We start from the raw sequence: 19109 nt of genomic DNA, 5'->3' as shown, positions 1-19109 counted from the left end.
ATCGGAGGGCATGTATGACTAGATGTCCTCACCTCCTTCACATCCATGATATGAAGGAGGTGAGGAGTGTATGTCAGGACAGAAGAGTGTGGCATTCCATCCTCTCTGCCTACCCCTGTGGAGAAACGGCGTGATGGCAGTAGTAGTAGTAGTAGTAGATGAAGAACATGTGAAAAATAAAAATAGCAGAAATATAAATGTACCTTATTCAATAGTTCCGGATTGAGAGCGGGGCTATAATTCTTAACTAGTGTGTCCAGCAGGATGAGGGTGGAAAGTTTCAGCGCTCGCTGGTTCTTGCGGAGGAAAGATCCTAAGATGGGGACGGCGTCCACCTAAAATGGAAATATTATAAATGTTAAATAAATGTTATATGAATTATCCAAAATTATTATTATTATTATTATATTTCGGCCACGTGCTAAGACAAGAGGGTTTCCTGCACAAAATAATAGAGGGGACGATCGAGGGAATAAACGCCAGAGGACGCCCACGCCGCCAATACCTAAGCGACTTATACGAAGACATGGGCTGCTCGACGTATGAGGAGCTGAAGAGGGCTTCCGAAAATAGACGAGAATGGCGAAGGAGATGTCATCTGTTGCTGCAGACCAATCCGCAGGATTGAGACCAGAGAGAGATTATTATTGTTTCTTCCAAAATCTGTGTAATTTTTAGAATAATTTATGTATTAAAATAGTATTCATAAATGTACGCGAGAAGAACAAAGAGAAGCAGTTCATCGACTTTCATTTTGTTTATAATATTATTCCCATCACATGTAACTCCTTTAAAATCATATAAATAAGGGGGGTGGCGGACAAATTTTTGTGGGCTCAGATTAAATAATATTCAAACGTGTATACGTCGCGCTTGCTCTGTTTCTATTGTGTCACTTTGTTCTTCTCGCCTTAATAAGTGTTAAATTTTAGATATATTGGTGGTTTTAGATATATTTGTTATTTTCACACTTATAACTTTGTAATTTTTAATAAATAAAAGATAGTCTTCATTTGCGCATATCCGTCTTCCACATCACAAGTGTTCCAGTACCGTTAGCAGTAACAATTATTATTATTATAAATTTTGAAAAGTCCACGGTGGGTGGGGAGACTCACCATGATGGGACTGAGATCAATGCCGAGGGGGGAGGCGGCCACTTTGGTGAGTGCCTTGACAGTCGTCAGGCGGGTGATTTCATTGCGCAACCTCTCGAGGAATATCGGCAGGCACACCGGAAGTTCCATCTGTTAAAGAAAAAGATCTCATTATCGGACTGCTTATTTCACTGTTGTCGCTGCAATAAATCTAACATACAAGTAATTGCAAAATCAAATTGTACGGTACAACATTTACCTTGAAAGGAAAAATACAAAATTGGTTTTCAAATGCATAAAGTCACATCCAGTATAGTGGATACATCGCTCACTCCTTTCAAGAACGTCATAAATAAAAAAAACTTGGTTTTTCAGGAGAACATTTTTAAAGTTTAAAAATATAATACAATGTATTCAAAATAAATATCAAGCCACTTTTCAAGGTCTTTTTAGGTAAAACCTGAAGGTTTTTTTTCTCCATTTGAAAAATATTAAGTATATTTAAAAAAATAATTAAACAATACCTTTTTTTAAAAATGCAAAAACAACACTTTCTGCCCAGTAGCGGGTAAATATTAAGTTATAAATATGACTCTTTTGCTGGGATATATGTAGTACATTTTCTGGGCTTTCTGAAAACGTGACTGAAACTGAAAATTGTCAATTTTTTATTTATGATGTTCTTGAAAGGAGTGAGCGACATATTATAGATGAGCAACTAGTGGACAGTATAGAAATTCTTTATTGTACAACTATGATGCAGGGATGGGAAGAATTACACTTCTATTTTTAATTTGTTGCCAGCGGAAATATGAGTCCAAACCGCAATATGGAGCAAAGGCAAAATGAAGGAATGGGTTAGCGATCAAGAGTTAAGAAGATGTTAAGAATTGTACAAAAGTTTTGTTTTCATTCATTGTTAGTGTGTATGTCCTTATTGTCATTATTTTACTATCATATGTATTTTTTAAAGAACTGCGGTGACTAAACACATCAGGTGACTTGGTGGGTCTCCACAAAACTAACCATTCCTTGAATATGTAAAATACAACTGTAAAAATGACAAATTATAAAAAAAAATTAACAAAAATCAATTTGGAAAGGAACTTTAAAAAAGGTTTGAAATTTTGACCTCCAACACTAGTCAAAATTTCGACTACCAGAAAAAGATTAAAGCCGTGAGCCCTGTAAAATGCCCAGACTTCCATATTCTTCTTCATCGATGTTGAAATTCAAAAATAACTTCCAAGGGAGATAAATAATCCAGATCTGTGATCAAGTATTTGGACACACTCAAAATATTGTAGATATTGCTAAAACATAAGTTTTAGCTGCAGTTATTTTGAGTAAAGAAATAAATATATGTTTTATTGTGAAGTAATACAGTGAGATGTTGAAGAGTTAGCTGATAAAGCTGTGGCGATGAAGAATAAGGTAAAATTGTAAAAGAAAAACACTTATTTTTACCACTTAAGTTTATTTTATTAAAACAACTAGTTTCGGAAGCTATGCTCCCATCTTCAGGTCTAAATTATCATTATCAGTTTACATTTAGACCTGAAGATGGAAGCATAGCTTCCGAAACTAGTCGTTGTAATAAGATAAACTCGAGTGGTAAAAAACGAGTATTTTATGTCTTGCCACAAAGCGAATGCCGAAACAATATAATGAAGAATGAGGTAATGAAATGATGAAGAGAGTGGACCTGCAGCTGGTCCCCGAGATGGCTGAGCAGCTGCCCCATGGTGGCGATGGCCCTCTCCTTGACCTCCTGGTCGATGTCGGCGGCGCGCAGGCGCACCAGCGTGCACGCGTACATGGGCGCCGTGAAGGCCGCCAGCTCGGGGCTCAACTCCACCGCCATGCCGTTATCTGAACACAAACAAAGCTAATTAATAAAACCAAGAAAACAACTCTTCTTGCACCAAGTTTCCGAGCCGTTTTGAGTAGCTAAAAATCAGTTCGCAACATTTTGAGTGTGTTCAAATACTTGTTCACAAATCTGAAAACCCAAAACGTTGTAAATAAATTATTTGATCAAATTATAAGCTAAAATATAAAAAATGAAAAGCACATTTTCTGGCGTTTCTAATGTATGTAATAATAATCCAGGATTCGGACCTCACATAAAAATAAAAAGAGTTTCTGCTCAATAAAAAAGCTTCTTCATCTCACCAATAGATGTATCTAGTGAAATTTCTAGTGATTCAAGTACAATGTTATGAAATTGGATCATATATTTAGAACTTCCAAGAATTTGGTTGTCAAACATGGGTAGAATTGGTTACACGTGTGTAAAGTGATCACTTCAAACCAGCCTATGACAATCGTAAGCCCCGAGAATGCCCACACTTCCACATTCTTCTTCATCTATGTTGAGATGTCAAAAAAATAATATAACCCCATGTAAAATATGCGAATAATCTCTAAACTGGAGCCAAATGAACCGTGTTTTATTGACATTGGTTCACGTATACTTACTGAGCGGGCGTATGACTTTGACAAGCGCCTGCATGACCCGGAGCGCCTCGGCCGTGATCTTGTAGAAGGGGTCCTGCACGCACGCCAGCAGCGGGGGCAGCAGGGCCGCGGCGTGGGGACGCAGCGCCGGCCCGCAGGGGCCCCCCAGCACCCACTGCACAAACACCAGCGTGTCTATCTTCATGTTGGACGATGAGTTCTTGTCACTGGAATGGATAACAAATTCAACATTTTAAACTATGCTACATAAGGTACAAAATTCAAGACTCCACCATATTGGTGAAATAAATTTGAAATTGATTTCACCAATATATCAATTAAGTATGTCGATGGTGACATTATCAGTATTTTCTAAATTATTATACAACCTTAGCATCCTAGAAATGGAGTTAAAGTGTGCCATATTATTGTTTTATACTGGGAGAGAAAATGTGCTTAAAGGTTAGATTGCAAAATAATCTCAAGAAAGATTTATTTTCAATTGGTCTGGGTGTTTGTGATGCATTTTTCACATTAACCTTCCCTATCCTTACTATCCTACCTGCAGACAAGCATCTAAAAGTAGAGACTTTGCGGGTTATTCCTTAAAAAACTTAATTATGATTTTACATAGGAAAATAATTCTACTTTCTTCAACTGCATTTTATGAAGCATACGACCGTTAAAAATATTGTGACCCTTTTAAAATCCGCCCAACCAAGGTAAACATTTGAGAAGTAATAATGTATTGCAGAATGTAGCTTTCTGTTTAAGACTTGCGGACACAAAACTGTTCTTCTGCTAATGTTACTGTAGGAAGATTGTATCAGAAGACGGCCCAAGCTAGACAACCATCTTCTTTCTTATCTTCCAATAGTTTTTTTTTAGATGGGAATTGCATTTATTATTTACCTTGCTTATTATGTACAAGGTTTATACATCATTAAGTGGATTTTTGTTTCTTCTGACAAATAAATATGTTTTTATTTAACCCTTTCAGTACAACTGGTTACAGCTGCTAACCACAAATTTAAAATAAATTGTCTAAGTGCCTACAGGTTTCTAGTTAAAACCATAGTGCAATACGTGTTGCCTATGTAACAGAAATAGTGCTTGTATAGATTTCATGTTGGTATCATTGTCTTGGAGCTTATTTCAGACTATTTATTGTGGCGATGTGCACATGTCGGGATATTTATAGGTTATCTGTATCTTAGTTTATCAATTTTGTGAGATTATTGAACGAAATAAACAAAATGACAGGTGAGTTATTATAATAGTAAAATAATAGTAAAAATAAGTAGTGTTATATACTACTCATATTTTCAAGAAGAAATGCTTTTATTTATACTTTATAAAGCATGGTCTTTGTTGCTAACCACCCGGCACACAATGTGTATTTTAAATTTTGCTGAGGGATAAATATTGTATCAATCTGTGTGCATAATTTTTAGTAAAATTTTGTTTACAAGTACACTTATTTGTAAATAATTTCTAGAAATAAAAATGTGTTAAGTAAAATATTTTTTATTCTGTCCTCAAAGGGTTAAATCTGTGTTGGGAACAGGAGGGATAATCTAGTGTGGGCCAATCAGGAACTTTTCAGCATTTGCTTATTGCTGGGAGGAAACCACGTTAAACTCGTCAGTAGAAGGCGGACTGTCGACTATCATCAGCAGACTTTTCGTTTCACTAGAAGAGGGTTTGGCATTTTATGTCCTAGCTTGGTTTATGTTACCAATGTCCTTCACTATTTTTATCATGGATGAGTTCCTTATGATCTATCATGGAAATATCGCTCACTCCTTTCAGGAACGTCAAAAATAAAAAATCGTCAATTTTCAGTTGTGCATGTTTTCGGAATGCCCAGAAAATGCACTATATCCCAGTAAAAGAGGCATATTTTTAACTTAATATTTACCCACTACGGAGCAGTTTTTTGTTGTTTTTTCATTTCGAAGAAAAGGTATTGTTTATTTTTTTTTTAATTTACTAAATATTTTTCAATTGGAGAAAAAACCTTCAGGTTTTACCTAAAAAGATCTGTTGCACAGTAAAAAGTTCAATAAGGGGCTTGATATTTATTTTTAATACATTGTATGTATTATATTTTTAAACTTTAAAAATGTTTTTTGATTTATGACGTTCTTGAAAGGAGTGAGCGATATATGTATATATATTTATATTATAAAAGAATTAACAAATTATTACCTAAGGGAGTATTGCAGGGCTGGTACAAGGCGGGGAACGTGGGAAGCCAGGGCGGACGGCCGTGCGGCGAGGAGCTCCCGCAGGAGGAGCAGCGCCTCCTGACGAGCTCGCGTGGACCTGCCGTGCAGCACCGGGAGCAGGCCCCTCACCACGCTGCCCACCTGGTGACACCCACACACACACACATCAACGTCAAACAAGGAATACATTTACAACATTTTGAATGTGTCCAAATACTCGTTCAAAAATCTGGATTATCTCCAATTATAGGAGTTATTCATAGGACTTCACATAAAATTTAAAGAGCTTCTGCTTAATAAAAAAGCTTCTTTCATCTCACAATAGATGTCTCTAGTGAAGTTCTAGTGATTCAAGCACAATGTTTCAAAATTGGAACATATACATATATGGAACTTCCGTGTGGTTGTCAATCATGGGTGAATGTCAAGTCTATGATGGTCGTAAGCCCCGTAAATGCCCAGACTTTCATATTCTTATTCATCTGTGTTGAGGTGTCAAACAATAATATAAAGAAATAAATTATTTATCAATCAATCAAGATATATATATGAGTAATAAGCCTCAAAAACTTTATTTACATCTATGAACCTTTCTGCACCCAGATGGTGCATAGGGCATAGCATCAAATCGATACGTGTAGATTTGATTACCAATTATATGAAGGCAAGGTGATCAGTTTTCTGACCCAGATTGAGAACCCCGATCCTAATTCTTCAAACCCTTATCCGCACCCCGATGGTGCAAAGGACACTGCATCATATAAACACAGTGTTATCTTGATAGTTTACACACGAAGGAAAGGTGATCAGCCCTCCGCTTCGGGTACCAGTCCAGGGTAATATTGAATAAATATTACAGTGAAAAAATCACTTATATTTATTTGACCCCCCCTGGGAATCGAACCCGGGACCTCCAGAATGGTAGCCGAGCGTACTGACCATTACACTACGGAGGCAAACTATTGCTGATAAATCACCATTCCGCACAGCTACTATATTTGTCAATATTGTGCGATCCACAAATGGCATTTTTGCATTTGATGCATCGATGTTTTGTCATCCTACGAGCCCTTGATGGACATAAATAACAGATTTTGCGTACATTAGTCACAGAAAGAACAGGAGTTTTAGGGTTTGAAGACTCATCAAGAATATATTTTATCATGACCTTGATGTCATAATAATACATACATTTATGAACAACTAACGTAGTAACTAAACTTTCGTCAACCGGGTGACTATATAGCCATAGGTCACCTCCTAATTTATCGTGTGATTGCAATCGCGTCACCCGATGAATTATTCGCACCAATCAGTAAAGTAAACAAAGGGTGGCGGGTGCGGGGCGCGGGGAAGTAAGTGCACTTGACTTTCTCGGAGAGGGACGTCGTCGAGTAGACAAATGTTAAGTTATCTAGGGTTAATGGTATAATAGTCTTTATCATTTCTTACATATCGCTCACTCCTTTCAACAACGTCATATATCAAAAATCATCAATTTTGGGTTATGCATGTTTTCGTAATGCCCAGAAAATGTACTATATCCCAGCAAAAGAGGCATATTTTAAACTTAATATTTACCCGCTACAGGGCAGAATGTGTTGTTTTTGCAATTTGAAGAAAAGGTATTGTTTAATTTTTTTTTTCAAATGGAGAAAAAACATTCAGGTTTTACCTTAAAAGATCTGTTGCACTGTAAAAAGTTCAATAAGTTGCTTGATATTTATTTGCAATACATTTTACAATATATTTAATCTTTAAAAACGATCTCCTGAAAAATCAAGTTTTTTGATATATGACGTTAAAAGGAGTGAGCGATATGTGTTCATATCGCTCACTCCTTTCGCAAAAGTAAAGTTGTGTAGATGGTACTTGACTAGCTAGATACGTGTAGATAATAAAGTAGAAGATAGGTATAGGTGTGTTACCTGTTCTTGCAGCTGAGCAAGGGGCGAGTCGGCCGGGAGGGGGGCCTCAGCGGAGGACGGCTGAGCCCCAGCCGCGGGGCGGGTGGCTCGCAGGAGGGCAATATAGGCGGAGAATATGTCGCACTTCACATTCTCTTCACGCTCTGCGCGTAGTCATAGAAAAAAAAACAAAATTTGAAAACTGATATTCTCAATATTATTAATATTTAAAGCATTTACTTTGTGGTTGGTTATTTTTACTTTTACATTTTTTTTAAATTTTTGGTAATATTAGTATATTACCAAAAACCATATATATAACCACTCACCGAGATTTCTTTCTTTACCGGTTTTGAGACATACTCATCTCTTCGTCAGGACAATCACTACAACAGCATGCAAACAATACTACACGTCACTACCATAGCACTATTCTTACTTACTTACTTATAACTCTTATCCGCACCCATTGGTGCATAAGGCAATGCATCGAATTGACGCAGTGTTCATTAATTCTTGATCATTACTTACATGAAGGCAAGGTGACCACTCTTGCGCTTCAGGAACCAGTCCAGGGTAATGTTAAATAAATATTACAGTGTAAAATCACTACTATTTACTTTCACCCCCCTGGAAATCAAACCCGGGACCTCCAGCACGGTAGCTAAACATACTAACCATTACACACGGAGGCAGACAATACTACAAATCCATTAACATTACAAACTACTACTCTTACTACAAATCCATTGACAACAGGAGAAGTCATCTAGATTTGCAACACACGCTGACCATTACACCACGGAGACGGACTATTTACACACTCATGATGGGACTCTGCCGAGCGTACCTTTGAACCTGGCAATGAGCGCCGGCGAGACGGTCCTGTAGAAGTGCGCGAGCAGCTCGTGGCGCGTGGCGATGACAGACTCGAGGCACTTGGCGGCGGCGCGGCGCACCTTCCAGGACATGTCGTCGTCGTCCGAGTACTCCTCGCTGTCGTTGGCCTCAGGCTCCTCCCCCTCGCCCTCGCCCTCCCCCTCCTCCATGGCCGCGTCCGAGCCCTCCTCCTCCGCCTCGTAGTTGTAGTTGGGGTCGTACACGATCATGTTCAGGCACAGCTGGGTTATCTGCAACACAAACCTTAGTTTACACAGAACTGCATCCATCACTGACATATAGAGATGAAACGGATATAAGGTAACTTAACCTTACCGGGAGTACAAAAATTGATGTCCGACTCTCTCTGGGGGGTGAAATAATTTTAAAAAAAAACACTTATTCGAAATATTTTTCAATTATGACTAAACTACATACAAATATCTACAGATGTCATTGCTATACAAATTACATCATACTAACTGACAGACGGACTTCGACGTTCATTAACGTCGATACTCCTTTAAGGAAAATTCGCACTGACGTTCATTTACGTCCATACTCCCAGACAGGTTGAAGTTAAAGTAAAGTTAAAAAAAAAAGTTATTATTCAATTAATGCAATAGTCCGCCTCCGTAGTGTATGGTCAGCACGCTCGGCTACCATTCTGGAGGTCCCGGGTTCGATTCCCAGGGGGGGTCAAATAAATATAAGTGATTTTTTCACTGTAATATTTATTCAATATTACCCTGGACTGGTGCCCGAAGCGGAGGGCTGATCACCTTTCCTTCATGTGTGAACGATCAAGATAACACTGCGTTTATATGAAGCAGTGCCCTATGCACCATTGGGGTGCGGATAAGTGTGAAGAATGAAGAATTATTACTTTTTTAATGCAATTAATGGTACTCTCCATATTAGACAGGTATGATACTTAATCAATAATAGACTACGTGCCAATTGAATGAAAATCTGATAAATTTAGGTCGTTTATTCATTGCAAACAAATAGGTAAAAGTGTGCGAAACAGTTTATTCATATTCAAAGTTAAAACCAAAGGTAAATTATGACAAATGAACACAATGTTCTCTGCGTTTGTGGGCGAAAGGCGATTGCGCTTGTTTTCATAGACAAGGCCGGCTACAGAAAACAACCTCTCACTATAAACAATGCCGCATGGAGCTGGAATGTAAATTCTTGCAAATTTGCACTAACCACGGGACCACAACCCGACACAATTTAATTCTTCTTCTTCTTCTAACCCTTATCCGCACTCAATAGTGCATAGGACTATGCATCGTATTAACACTGTTATCTTGATTGTTACTTACATGGAGGCAAGGTGATCACCCCTCCACAGGGACATGTCCAGGGTAGTATTAAATAAATATTTCATTCATTCAAACCCTTATCCGCACCCCAATGGTGCATAGGACACTGCATCATACAAACACAGTGTTATCTTGATCGTTAACACACGAAGGAAAGGTGATCAGCCCTTCGCTTCAGGTACCAGTCCAGGGTAGTATGGAATAAATATTAGAGTGAAAAAATCACTTATATTTATTTGACCCCCCTGGGAATCGAACCCGGGACCTCCAGAACGGTAGCCGAGCGTGCTGACCATTACACTACGGAGGCTGACGAAGATTAGAGTGTAAAAAATCACCAATATTTATTTTCACCCCTCACCCTGGAAATCGAACCCGGGATCTCCAACACGGTAGCTCAACACGCTTACTATTACACAATGGAGGCAGACAAACCTTATTTGGCAGATTATTTATTTAAAAAAAAAAATAGAACTTTATATATTGAAAAACTAAATAAATAACTTTAAATAACTTTATAAATTATTCACTATATAAATTGAACCCTCAGTCCATTTGATCTTCACGGTAGTTTAAAAATCTCATAACAAGGCGAAACAATTGTAAAAAATTATATTTTTCCGCATCTTTAATAATAAAATGCAATTTAGTATACTCTAAAAGTCAGTGTTCAATTACAATATTTAATATGTATTAGCATTTATTTGTTTGAATTAATTTGCATTGAGCAATGTAAAACTTACAGTGGGTATATGTTGCGTGATTTCCTTTGGACACTTGAGCACGAAGGCCTCCAGGGCTTGCAGCGCGTGCTCCTGCAGCTCCTCGTCGGCCTCCAGCGAGTGCTCCAGCACCAGCGGGGCCACTCGCCACAGCTGGCTGCCAAACCGGTGGCCCGCTTGCCGGCTGGGCTCAAACATTCACAAACGCAATCAACGGATTGTTAAGAAGCTTAGTCCATTATATTGGTCAAGAGTTTTAACCATTGTTTAAGTGAGTGCCGTGAGCCAGATACAGGTGTGCCGTAATCAAATTCAATGTACGTGGCATTTTACAATTTTTCATTTTTGGATGTGTTTTTTTACGACTGCGGACTGCTCGGCTGTCCAAATTTAAAACACAGTATGTAAGGGACATTTTTTTTGTAGTATGTTTTTTTTGTATTTATGGACTAAGTAGACTCTACTTAGTCCAAAAATGCAAAAAAAAACCTACTACAAAAAAAATGTCCCTTACTGTGTTTTAAATTTGGACAGCTGTGCTGGTGGCGGGATTTGATAATTATGTACATATAGTTAAGACCTTAACAAAGACCTAGGTACATAATATTCATTTAAAAGTATTAAATATGTAATCCCTTCTTTTCTGACTTTAAAATGAGGTCAGCGCAGAAGGTAAAAATACCCTTCCCGTCCGTAGGTTTTGGTGTGCTGCTGAATTCTAGGAAGAATTTTAATGTGTCGTAACTGAGAAAAGACATTTTTTTTACTGAGCACAAACTCTTATATTTTTATGTGAGGTCTGAATCCTGGATTATAATCACATACAGTGGAACCTCTCATAACAAGCACCTCTCATAACAAGTAATTCGTTATGAGAGGTGCTTGTTATGAGAGGTATAATTCGTAAAACGAGCAAAAAAAATGTTGTTACATTATTCTGATGTTTTGTACTATGCACCATTGATAAGAAGGCGCTGTGAGACTCACCAGATGGACGCGATGCATTGGATATGTGTGCGCCGAACACTGGGAGTTGAATTACCTCCCAGTCCCTCGAGCAGATGGTCCACCAGTCTGCTGTAGGGCGGAGCTGAGCAAGTCACCACCAGGTGGGAGAGTGCCACTATCGTTCTCTTGCGTACTGCCTAAACACAAAACAACGCCCCTTCAGTACACAAGGAAATAATATAATAATAATAATAATAAAACCCTTATCCGCACCCCAATGGTGCATAAGGCACTGCTTCATATAAACGCAGTGTTATCTTGATCGTTTACACATGAAGGAAAGGTGATCAGCCCTCCGCTTCAGGTGTCAGTCCAGGGTAGTATTGAATAAATATTAGAGAAAAAATCACTTATATTTATTTGACCCCCCCCTGGGAATCGAACCCGGGATCTCCAGAACGGTAGCCGAGCGTGCTGACCATTAAATACTATAAGACACACTTTAATTTTTAAGCAATTTAAAAACAGTATTTTTACCATTTATATTATTAGATTGCAAAGTCAGTCTAAAAATCTCTGAAAATCATCACCTGATCTTTCTTTTCTCTCGTGGAATCCTTGTCAGAATGGGGAGGCGTTCGCCTCAGATAATATTGCATTACACAATTTTTGTGTGCTACAAACGCATGTGTGGTGGACTACATTTTTTATTGTATGATTCCCATCACTACAATGTTGCCAGATCGAGATAGGTTTCCCGCGACATCGAATATATGGCCATTCTTAGACTGACGAAAATTTCAAGTCAAAACTGGACATTTTTATATTAATTTAGAGTATGTGCCCTAGGCATGGGAAAACTCAGCAGAGCATGGGAGGGCACATTATTGTAATTTGTAATTATGTGCATGATGTAACAAAAATAAATAACTAAGATGACCTGAATTTTGAAAGAACTTTTTTTTTTAAATAAGACATTTTACAGTCCGTAACATACGGTAAGTTATCTCAACTGTGAGATGTCAAAGACGCAAGTACTGTCTTCAAATTTGTTGTTGTCATACATGCATACATATTTTGAAAATAAACATATATCAATGAAGTATCCCGTAAATTCACTGGACCGGAAATATAAAATGCACGTTTTCTATCTTTATTCATACAAATAAGGTATTTTATATTTCTGGTTACAGTATAAATAATAGCATATTTTGGTAATAATTGAAAGTAGCAAACCTGTCTGGGCGATGCAAGCTGTGGGAGTAACGATGTTAGCAACACTGAATGGAAGGTGATCATCTGGTTTCCAAATCTGCTAAGCAAGTCTGCCAAAATGTCTAGAGCCTCCAACTGAACCGACACATCTTCTTGCTGAAATAAACAAACACTCGAATTGGCCTTTGGTCTACAAAGGCTGTCAAACAATTTTCATGACCAGCATGCTTGCAATACTATAAGAGGCATCTCATACAAATACAGGTCAAATCTCGGTATTACGAACTTCACGGGACCAAACAATATTTCGCTATAATTAAAATTCACACTGGATGTATAGGATATGACACGTTTTAAATTTATTTTATCGCTATATTATACCCACTCTTATTAGAAAATTAAAATGAGTTATTACTGTTACACTACACCCGATCTTCCGGCCAGTGATCAATACAATATAGGTACCTAACTACTACAGGACACAACAGAAATGAAACTATGATTTTCAAACTGTGAGACTTTATTGGAAAAAAGAAATTCATAAGCAATAAAAATATTAAAAAAAGTAAGTTCGAATAGGTTTTTAATTTTTGATAAAAAAAAACCGTAATTTTATTTTGAACTTCTCAATGTTTTAAAATGAATTGTAACATCATTTGAAAATTTAAAAAAAAAATCGTTATTCTGAGATCGGCTTCGCTAAATTGAATTGTGGTTCAGTACATTTTATATGGACGTTTTCCGGGGATGAATTGCAGATTCGTTATACTGGAAATTTCGTTAATTCGGTATTCGCTACAAAGAGATCTGACCTGTATTGGTGGAATCAATCTACGTCTTATTATTATGTCGGATAGTTCATTTCCATATTCTAACTTCTTTATTTTTAACAAAACTATAATAATTTGCAATGAGCGGGTGAAAACGCCATAATGTTGCTGGAAAGTATTGATTGAGGAAGGCCTAGAGCCGCGAGGAGTAACATGCAATAAAAGAGACCTTCACCCAGCAATAGGTGGGTGCGGGCTAGAGGAGAAAAAAAAATTGCAGAATAATACATATTGTCTAATAAAAAAATTGTAGTCCATACAAGAAAACTTTGTTAGGTTAATCCAAATAAATTATTCAACAATGAATCAATTATATTTGGCTATCTATTTTTTTTTTTTTATATCAATAAATAAATATTTGTAATGTTGGTAAACCGACGCATCAGGCTGGCTTTAAACCCCATAAAAATAATAATTTGGATAATTTGTATGGCGCTATTTTTTTAAAATACTACCTCAAGGGCGCTTGCATTTGCATTTGTGTTTCTCATAATATTATTGCGATTTCCAATACATATTTTAACTAACATTGACAACATGGCTGTTTACTTTGGGATGTCTATATGCATTGGCATTTTCTGCACTCAACAATAATATTGTGGTATCAACTGAACCAAGTGCATCAACCACCAACTGCGTTCATCATTTCCAAAAGCTTTTAAGCCTATTGTTGCCAATTGACTATTCAACAAACAAATTCATAAAACTAAATCAATACATATTGCAATGACTTCATAAAATATATACTTATTGTTTTCTTTTAATCCTCATCCGCACACAATGGTGCATAGAGTAGTACAACATATTGACGAAGTATTATCTTGATTATTACATGAAGGCAAGGTGATGGTCCTGCACTTCTTGTACCAGTCCAGGGGGATACGAGAGCGAAAATTGCTTATATTTAGTTGTCCCCTTTGGGAATCAAACCCGAGGGCCCCAGCATGCTAAACACGCTTACCACTACACTACAGGGGCAGACATAGATAGTCCAAATAATGGGGCAAATATGAGCTTCTATGATTTATACTAAGAGAGAGAATCCTATTTTTTAATCTTCTTCTTCTTCTAACACTTATTCACACCCAATGGTGCATAGGGCACTGCATCGTAGCGACGCCGAGTTATCTTGATCGTTAATTGCGTGAAGGCATGGTGATCAGCCCTGCGCTTCTTGTACCAGTCCAGGGTGATAGTTAATAAATATGAGAGTGAAAATCGGCCATACTTATTTCGACCCCCCTGGGAATCGAACCCGGGACCTACAGCACGGTAGCCAAACGCGCTGACCACTGCGCTACGGATGTGGACTATTTTAATACATCACTATTATTATTGTCATATGAGAATTTGTGTTTCATTATATATTCATTTAATGGAGACAGTTGAAAATTGTGCATGAATAAATGAGTCAAGAGTTGGTGTAAAGCGGAGCGCAAAGTGAAATTACACTAATTTAGATAAAGATACACAAATTTTGTTTTGAATACGAGAATAACATATCCGAGACATGGTTAACAATTTGGCAACATCCCAAATTGTCACATTGTAGTCATCTTTACGAATCTCTACTTAACACGTTGCAGAACGAAGAGAAGGACTCGTTAGAATATAACAGTGGGATAAATAAATACGGTGGCTTCCATTGCCCAGTTTAAAGAATTTATTTACAAATGGATATATTTTTCAGCTACCCTGCGAGAATACATTTAACTACCTCATAAAAAAATATGAAACAATCAGTTTGAGCTATTTCTTTACCGTAGTGCGCTTACCAGATACGGGTAAATCCCCAAAGGCAGTTTTTTTTTGGCCGTATGTGGTACGGGGTCAAAGGGTTACTACACGAAAAAAATTTTTTTGCAAGGACGGGATCTCAAATCATCTCCAACATACAAATTCGGAACGCGAACGGCAACGAAGGAGCTGGACGTGTCTTCGCATGCAATATTTTTTTAAATATACATAAAGTGGAATTTAGCTTATTTTGAGAAAAAATATTTTTATAATTTTTTAAAGCTTTTTACCTTTCAATAAAAAACTAACTAACAAACCATCACGCCGCTTCTCCGCAGGGGTAGGCGGAGAGAATAGAACACCACACCACTCTGTCTTTGCAAACATTCTTCGCCTCTTCCACGTTCATGCATCTCCTCATACATACCCGCCGATTATTACGACTCCTAACCTGGCCACTTTCAAGTATTTGGCATACCTGATCGTGCCATGTTTTCCTTTCAATAACTCTTTTCTTTTCAAAACCATATATTTTTATAGAAGAAAAACATATTTTTTCATGATATTTTAAGCAAACAATTCAATTACGTCCAATGTTACCTGGGTTTAAATAAAATTAAGTTGCAATTTATCATACATTGGGACTTAATTGCAAAATCAGTTTACCTTTTCGATTGCGCTGCTTAATTTCCCCGTGATCTTCTTGCAAACATTGGCAGCGAGCCCGCTAGAGCCCAGAGGCAGCTCGGAGATGACAGTCTTGAGTCCGATGCTGCTGATGTCCCTGAGTTGCTCCTTGTCCGACAGCATGTTGGCGCACAACGCCTCCACTATGGACTCCACCTGGTACTCTTTCACCTTGTTCACCAGCGGGCCCAGACTGTAAATGTAACAAAATAACTCCTGTAATTGGAGATAATCCAGATTTTGTGAACAAGTATTTGGACACACTCAAAATGTTGTATTATAAATCAATGCTGGCTTACATTAACCGAAAATTTATTAATAAATGAACAGAAAATATAATTCAGTACTATAATTAGAGTTTTTAACAATATTATATGATTTAATGAAATTGGCTTTTTAAACCGGAATCCTGAAAATTGCCGTGGCAGTCAATTCGTACTGAGTTTTTTTTAGCAAAGATAGAACTAAAAATATGAGGTTATTTAATTTTTAATTTAAGGAGTTTAAATTTTAAAAGTTGTCTAGTTCAAAAAACAAAACAGAAGCAATGAAACAGTAACAAAGAAAAAAATATTTATAAAAAGGTAAAATTTGGTCCTTTATTGAAGAATTTCTAATAAATTCCAATAAAAAGAGTCAAGTGGCAACTGGCAAGTAAAGTTCTGTTGATCATCTTATGTAATGCAAGCAAATCGAAATACCCGAGTAGTGCTCGGGTTGGTGTAATATGACACATCGCTCACTCAAGAACGTCATAAATCAAAAATTGTCAATTTTCAGTTGTGCATGTTTTCAGAATGCCCAGAAAATGTACTATAATCCCAGCAAAAGAGGCATATTTTTAACTTAACATTTACCCGGAACAGGGCAGAAAGTGTTGTTTTTGCATTTTGAAGAAAAGCTATTGTTTAATTATTTTTTTGAATATACTAAATATTTTTCAAATGGAGAAAAAACCTTCAGGTTTCACCTAAAAAGATCTGTTGCACAGTAAAAAGTTCAATAAGTGGCTTGATGCGATCTTGTATCGCCAACATCAAATTACATTTCATAGTATTGTTATTAGGTGTGAGTGAGATGCTGGTATACCTATTCGGTTAAATTACATTGGTTGCCTAAAGAGCCCAATTTTATCGTTTAAGTATTATATTTTCCCTTATGATTATCTAAAGTTTTATCTAAGTTCTGGGCAACGATTCTGTTGAGTGAAACAAATGAATAGCTGATTTTTGTATTTTGGCCACTGTTAATGAGTTGATATGTATATAAATAAACCTACCCTATTGGGAATCGATGCCGGAAACTCAGGCATGATAGTCATATGCTAATCATTACACTAAGGAGGCGGACAAGCCAACATTATATTATAGTAGTATCGACACAAGCTGATTTTTTATTTATTTATTTTTTATAGTAACCAATTTATAATCTTTATTTTGAATATACTCGCATTAGAATTATAAACTACTCAAGGAACTTTTAATTTTTTTTATAATTGCATTGTAATTGTAAAATAAAAACAAAATTATACATAACCTACAAACAAAATATTATGGGATATAATGAAAAATTACGTTTTCCAGTCCAATTAAAGCTAGTATAGAGATCAAAAATTATTAAAAAATAAGAATTACATACCACTTTACTGCTAAATTTTGCACTTCTCCGTTTTTGTCTTCCAATAACCGTAAGAGCATTTTGACAACTTTTTTTTCGGAATCATCATCTAGTTTGATGCTATCCTTCTGCAACTCGGTCATCAAGTCATTTGTAGCCATAAATCGGAAATCTTTGTCATTTGATGTCATCTGAAACAATATTTAAATTAATGTTCGCATGATCCATCGCGAAAGAAAAAAATAGAATCATTCAAGACTGCAAATAGTGCTCGCTTGCGGCCACTTTACCTTGTCCAGCAGATTCGCTATTTGATATGAAACGCTCGCCATGACGAACGAATTTATTTTTAACGTTATTAATTATATCTAAATAACTACAAAACCACACATTCACTACTTTAAACTTCCATTAATTCGCCGGCGAAACATGGAATCCAAAATCAGACGAAAACTTGCAATATTTTGATTCAACGACAAAATTTACCGAACGAAAAGATCCACAGACAATGAAACAAGTTTTTGTTTGTGTGATGGGTAAGAACTATTTTAATTATATGAAGGTACTTACTTGCTTTTAATTTACGATATTTATCTACGTAAATTATTTATAAAAAATATGTTGGATAGCAAAAAGCATAATATAAATAAAATAACTTGACACTGGCTATAACACCCAAGATGGTTGAAAAGCCATTAAAAAGAAGAAGAAGAAGATAACATTCTTCTTCTTCTTCTTTTTTTTTTATGGCTTTTCACCCTTCTTGGGTGTTATAGCCAGTGTCGAGTTATTCTTTATATACACTTTTTACATTTGACTTATAAGTGTTAGTATTCCTGTTAGTAGGGTTAGTTTTATTAGTTATGTTAGTTTGTTTAGTGAGTTATTTTAGTAAGTTATCATACACCTTTACAAATTTATACAATTAATTTTAAGATATTTACAAATTATTTTATAAACAAGTTTGTTAGGGGAGGTTAGTAAGGTTGAGATGTTGGTGGGAAATGGGACGTTAAGAAGATAACATAAATAATATTTTTCTTAATAATTTAAGCGCCGTGTAATTTTGCTTTTCGCAACTACCTTTTTTTATCTGTTCTTAAATATATTTTTTTTGCAGATACTGTCGAAACTGCTCGAAAAGATTCTTTATTTTATTTTATTTTATTTTATTTAAACGTCGTGTACAGAAAACAAATAAGTACATTGGCGGGCTTATTGCTAAAAAGTAATATCTTACAACCAACCAAAAACAGACTAGTGATATTGATCAAAATGTTTAATACCATATAAAGCCGTTTGCAATCAGAAAGTAGATATTACTTGCTCATTCAAAAAAACATAAATTACAAATTAACATGAAAAAAAACATAAATTACAAAAGATGATAATAAGGTAGGCAAAGGAAAAAGGGAGTTTTGGGAAGGAGGTAGAGGGAAAAACTAAGG

At 36.4% G+C, this 19109-nt stretch overlaps 1 protein-coding gene across 1 annotated transcript in view; it reads right to left on the bottom strand.

Annotated features, from left to right (window-relative positions):
- Cand1 (Cullin-associated and neddylation-dissociated 1) overlaps positions 1-18152 on the bottom strand; it is a 30804-nt gene extending 12652 nt beyond the window's left edge. The window contains exons 1-13 of the mRNA XM_088272791.1: positions 17952-18152; positions 17683-17852; positions 16024-16237; positions 12812-12946; positions 11615-11772; positions 10649-10811; positions 8546-8825; positions 7717-7859; positions 5769-5929; positions 3579-3784; positions 2803-2969; positions 1119-1247; positions 204-335 (exon numbers count right to left, since the gene is read on the bottom strand). Of these exons, the coding sequence (XP_088128917.1) occupies positions 204-335; positions 1119-1247; positions 2803-2969; positions 3579-3784; positions 5769-5929; positions 7717-7859; positions 8546-8825; positions 10649-10811; positions 11615-11772; positions 12812-12946; positions 16024-16237; positions 17683-17852; positions 17952-17993 (2100 nt within the window). The 5' untranslated portion in view covers positions 17994-18152. The remainder of the gene's footprint in view (positions 1-203; positions 336-1118; positions 1248-2802; positions 2970-3578; positions 3785-5768; positions 5930-7716; positions 7860-8545; positions 8826-10648; positions 10812-11614; positions 11773-12811; positions 12947-16023; positions 16238-17682; positions 17853-17951) is intronic.
- Positions 18153-19109: the final 957 nt, after the last annotated feature.

The sequence above is a fragment of the Brachycentrus maculatus genome, unplaced genomic scaffold (assembly GCF_059751285.1).
Source record: "Brachycentrus maculatus isolate JH-2025_06_01 unplaced genomic scaffold, ASM5975128v1 h1tg000004l, whole genome shotgun sequence".
In the NCBI taxonomy this organism is placed as follows: Eukaryota; Metazoa; Arthropoda; class Insecta; order Trichoptera; family Brachycentridae; genus Brachycentrus; species Brachycentrus maculatus.
This window is presented reverse-complemented; position numbering and strand designations above follow the sequence as displayed.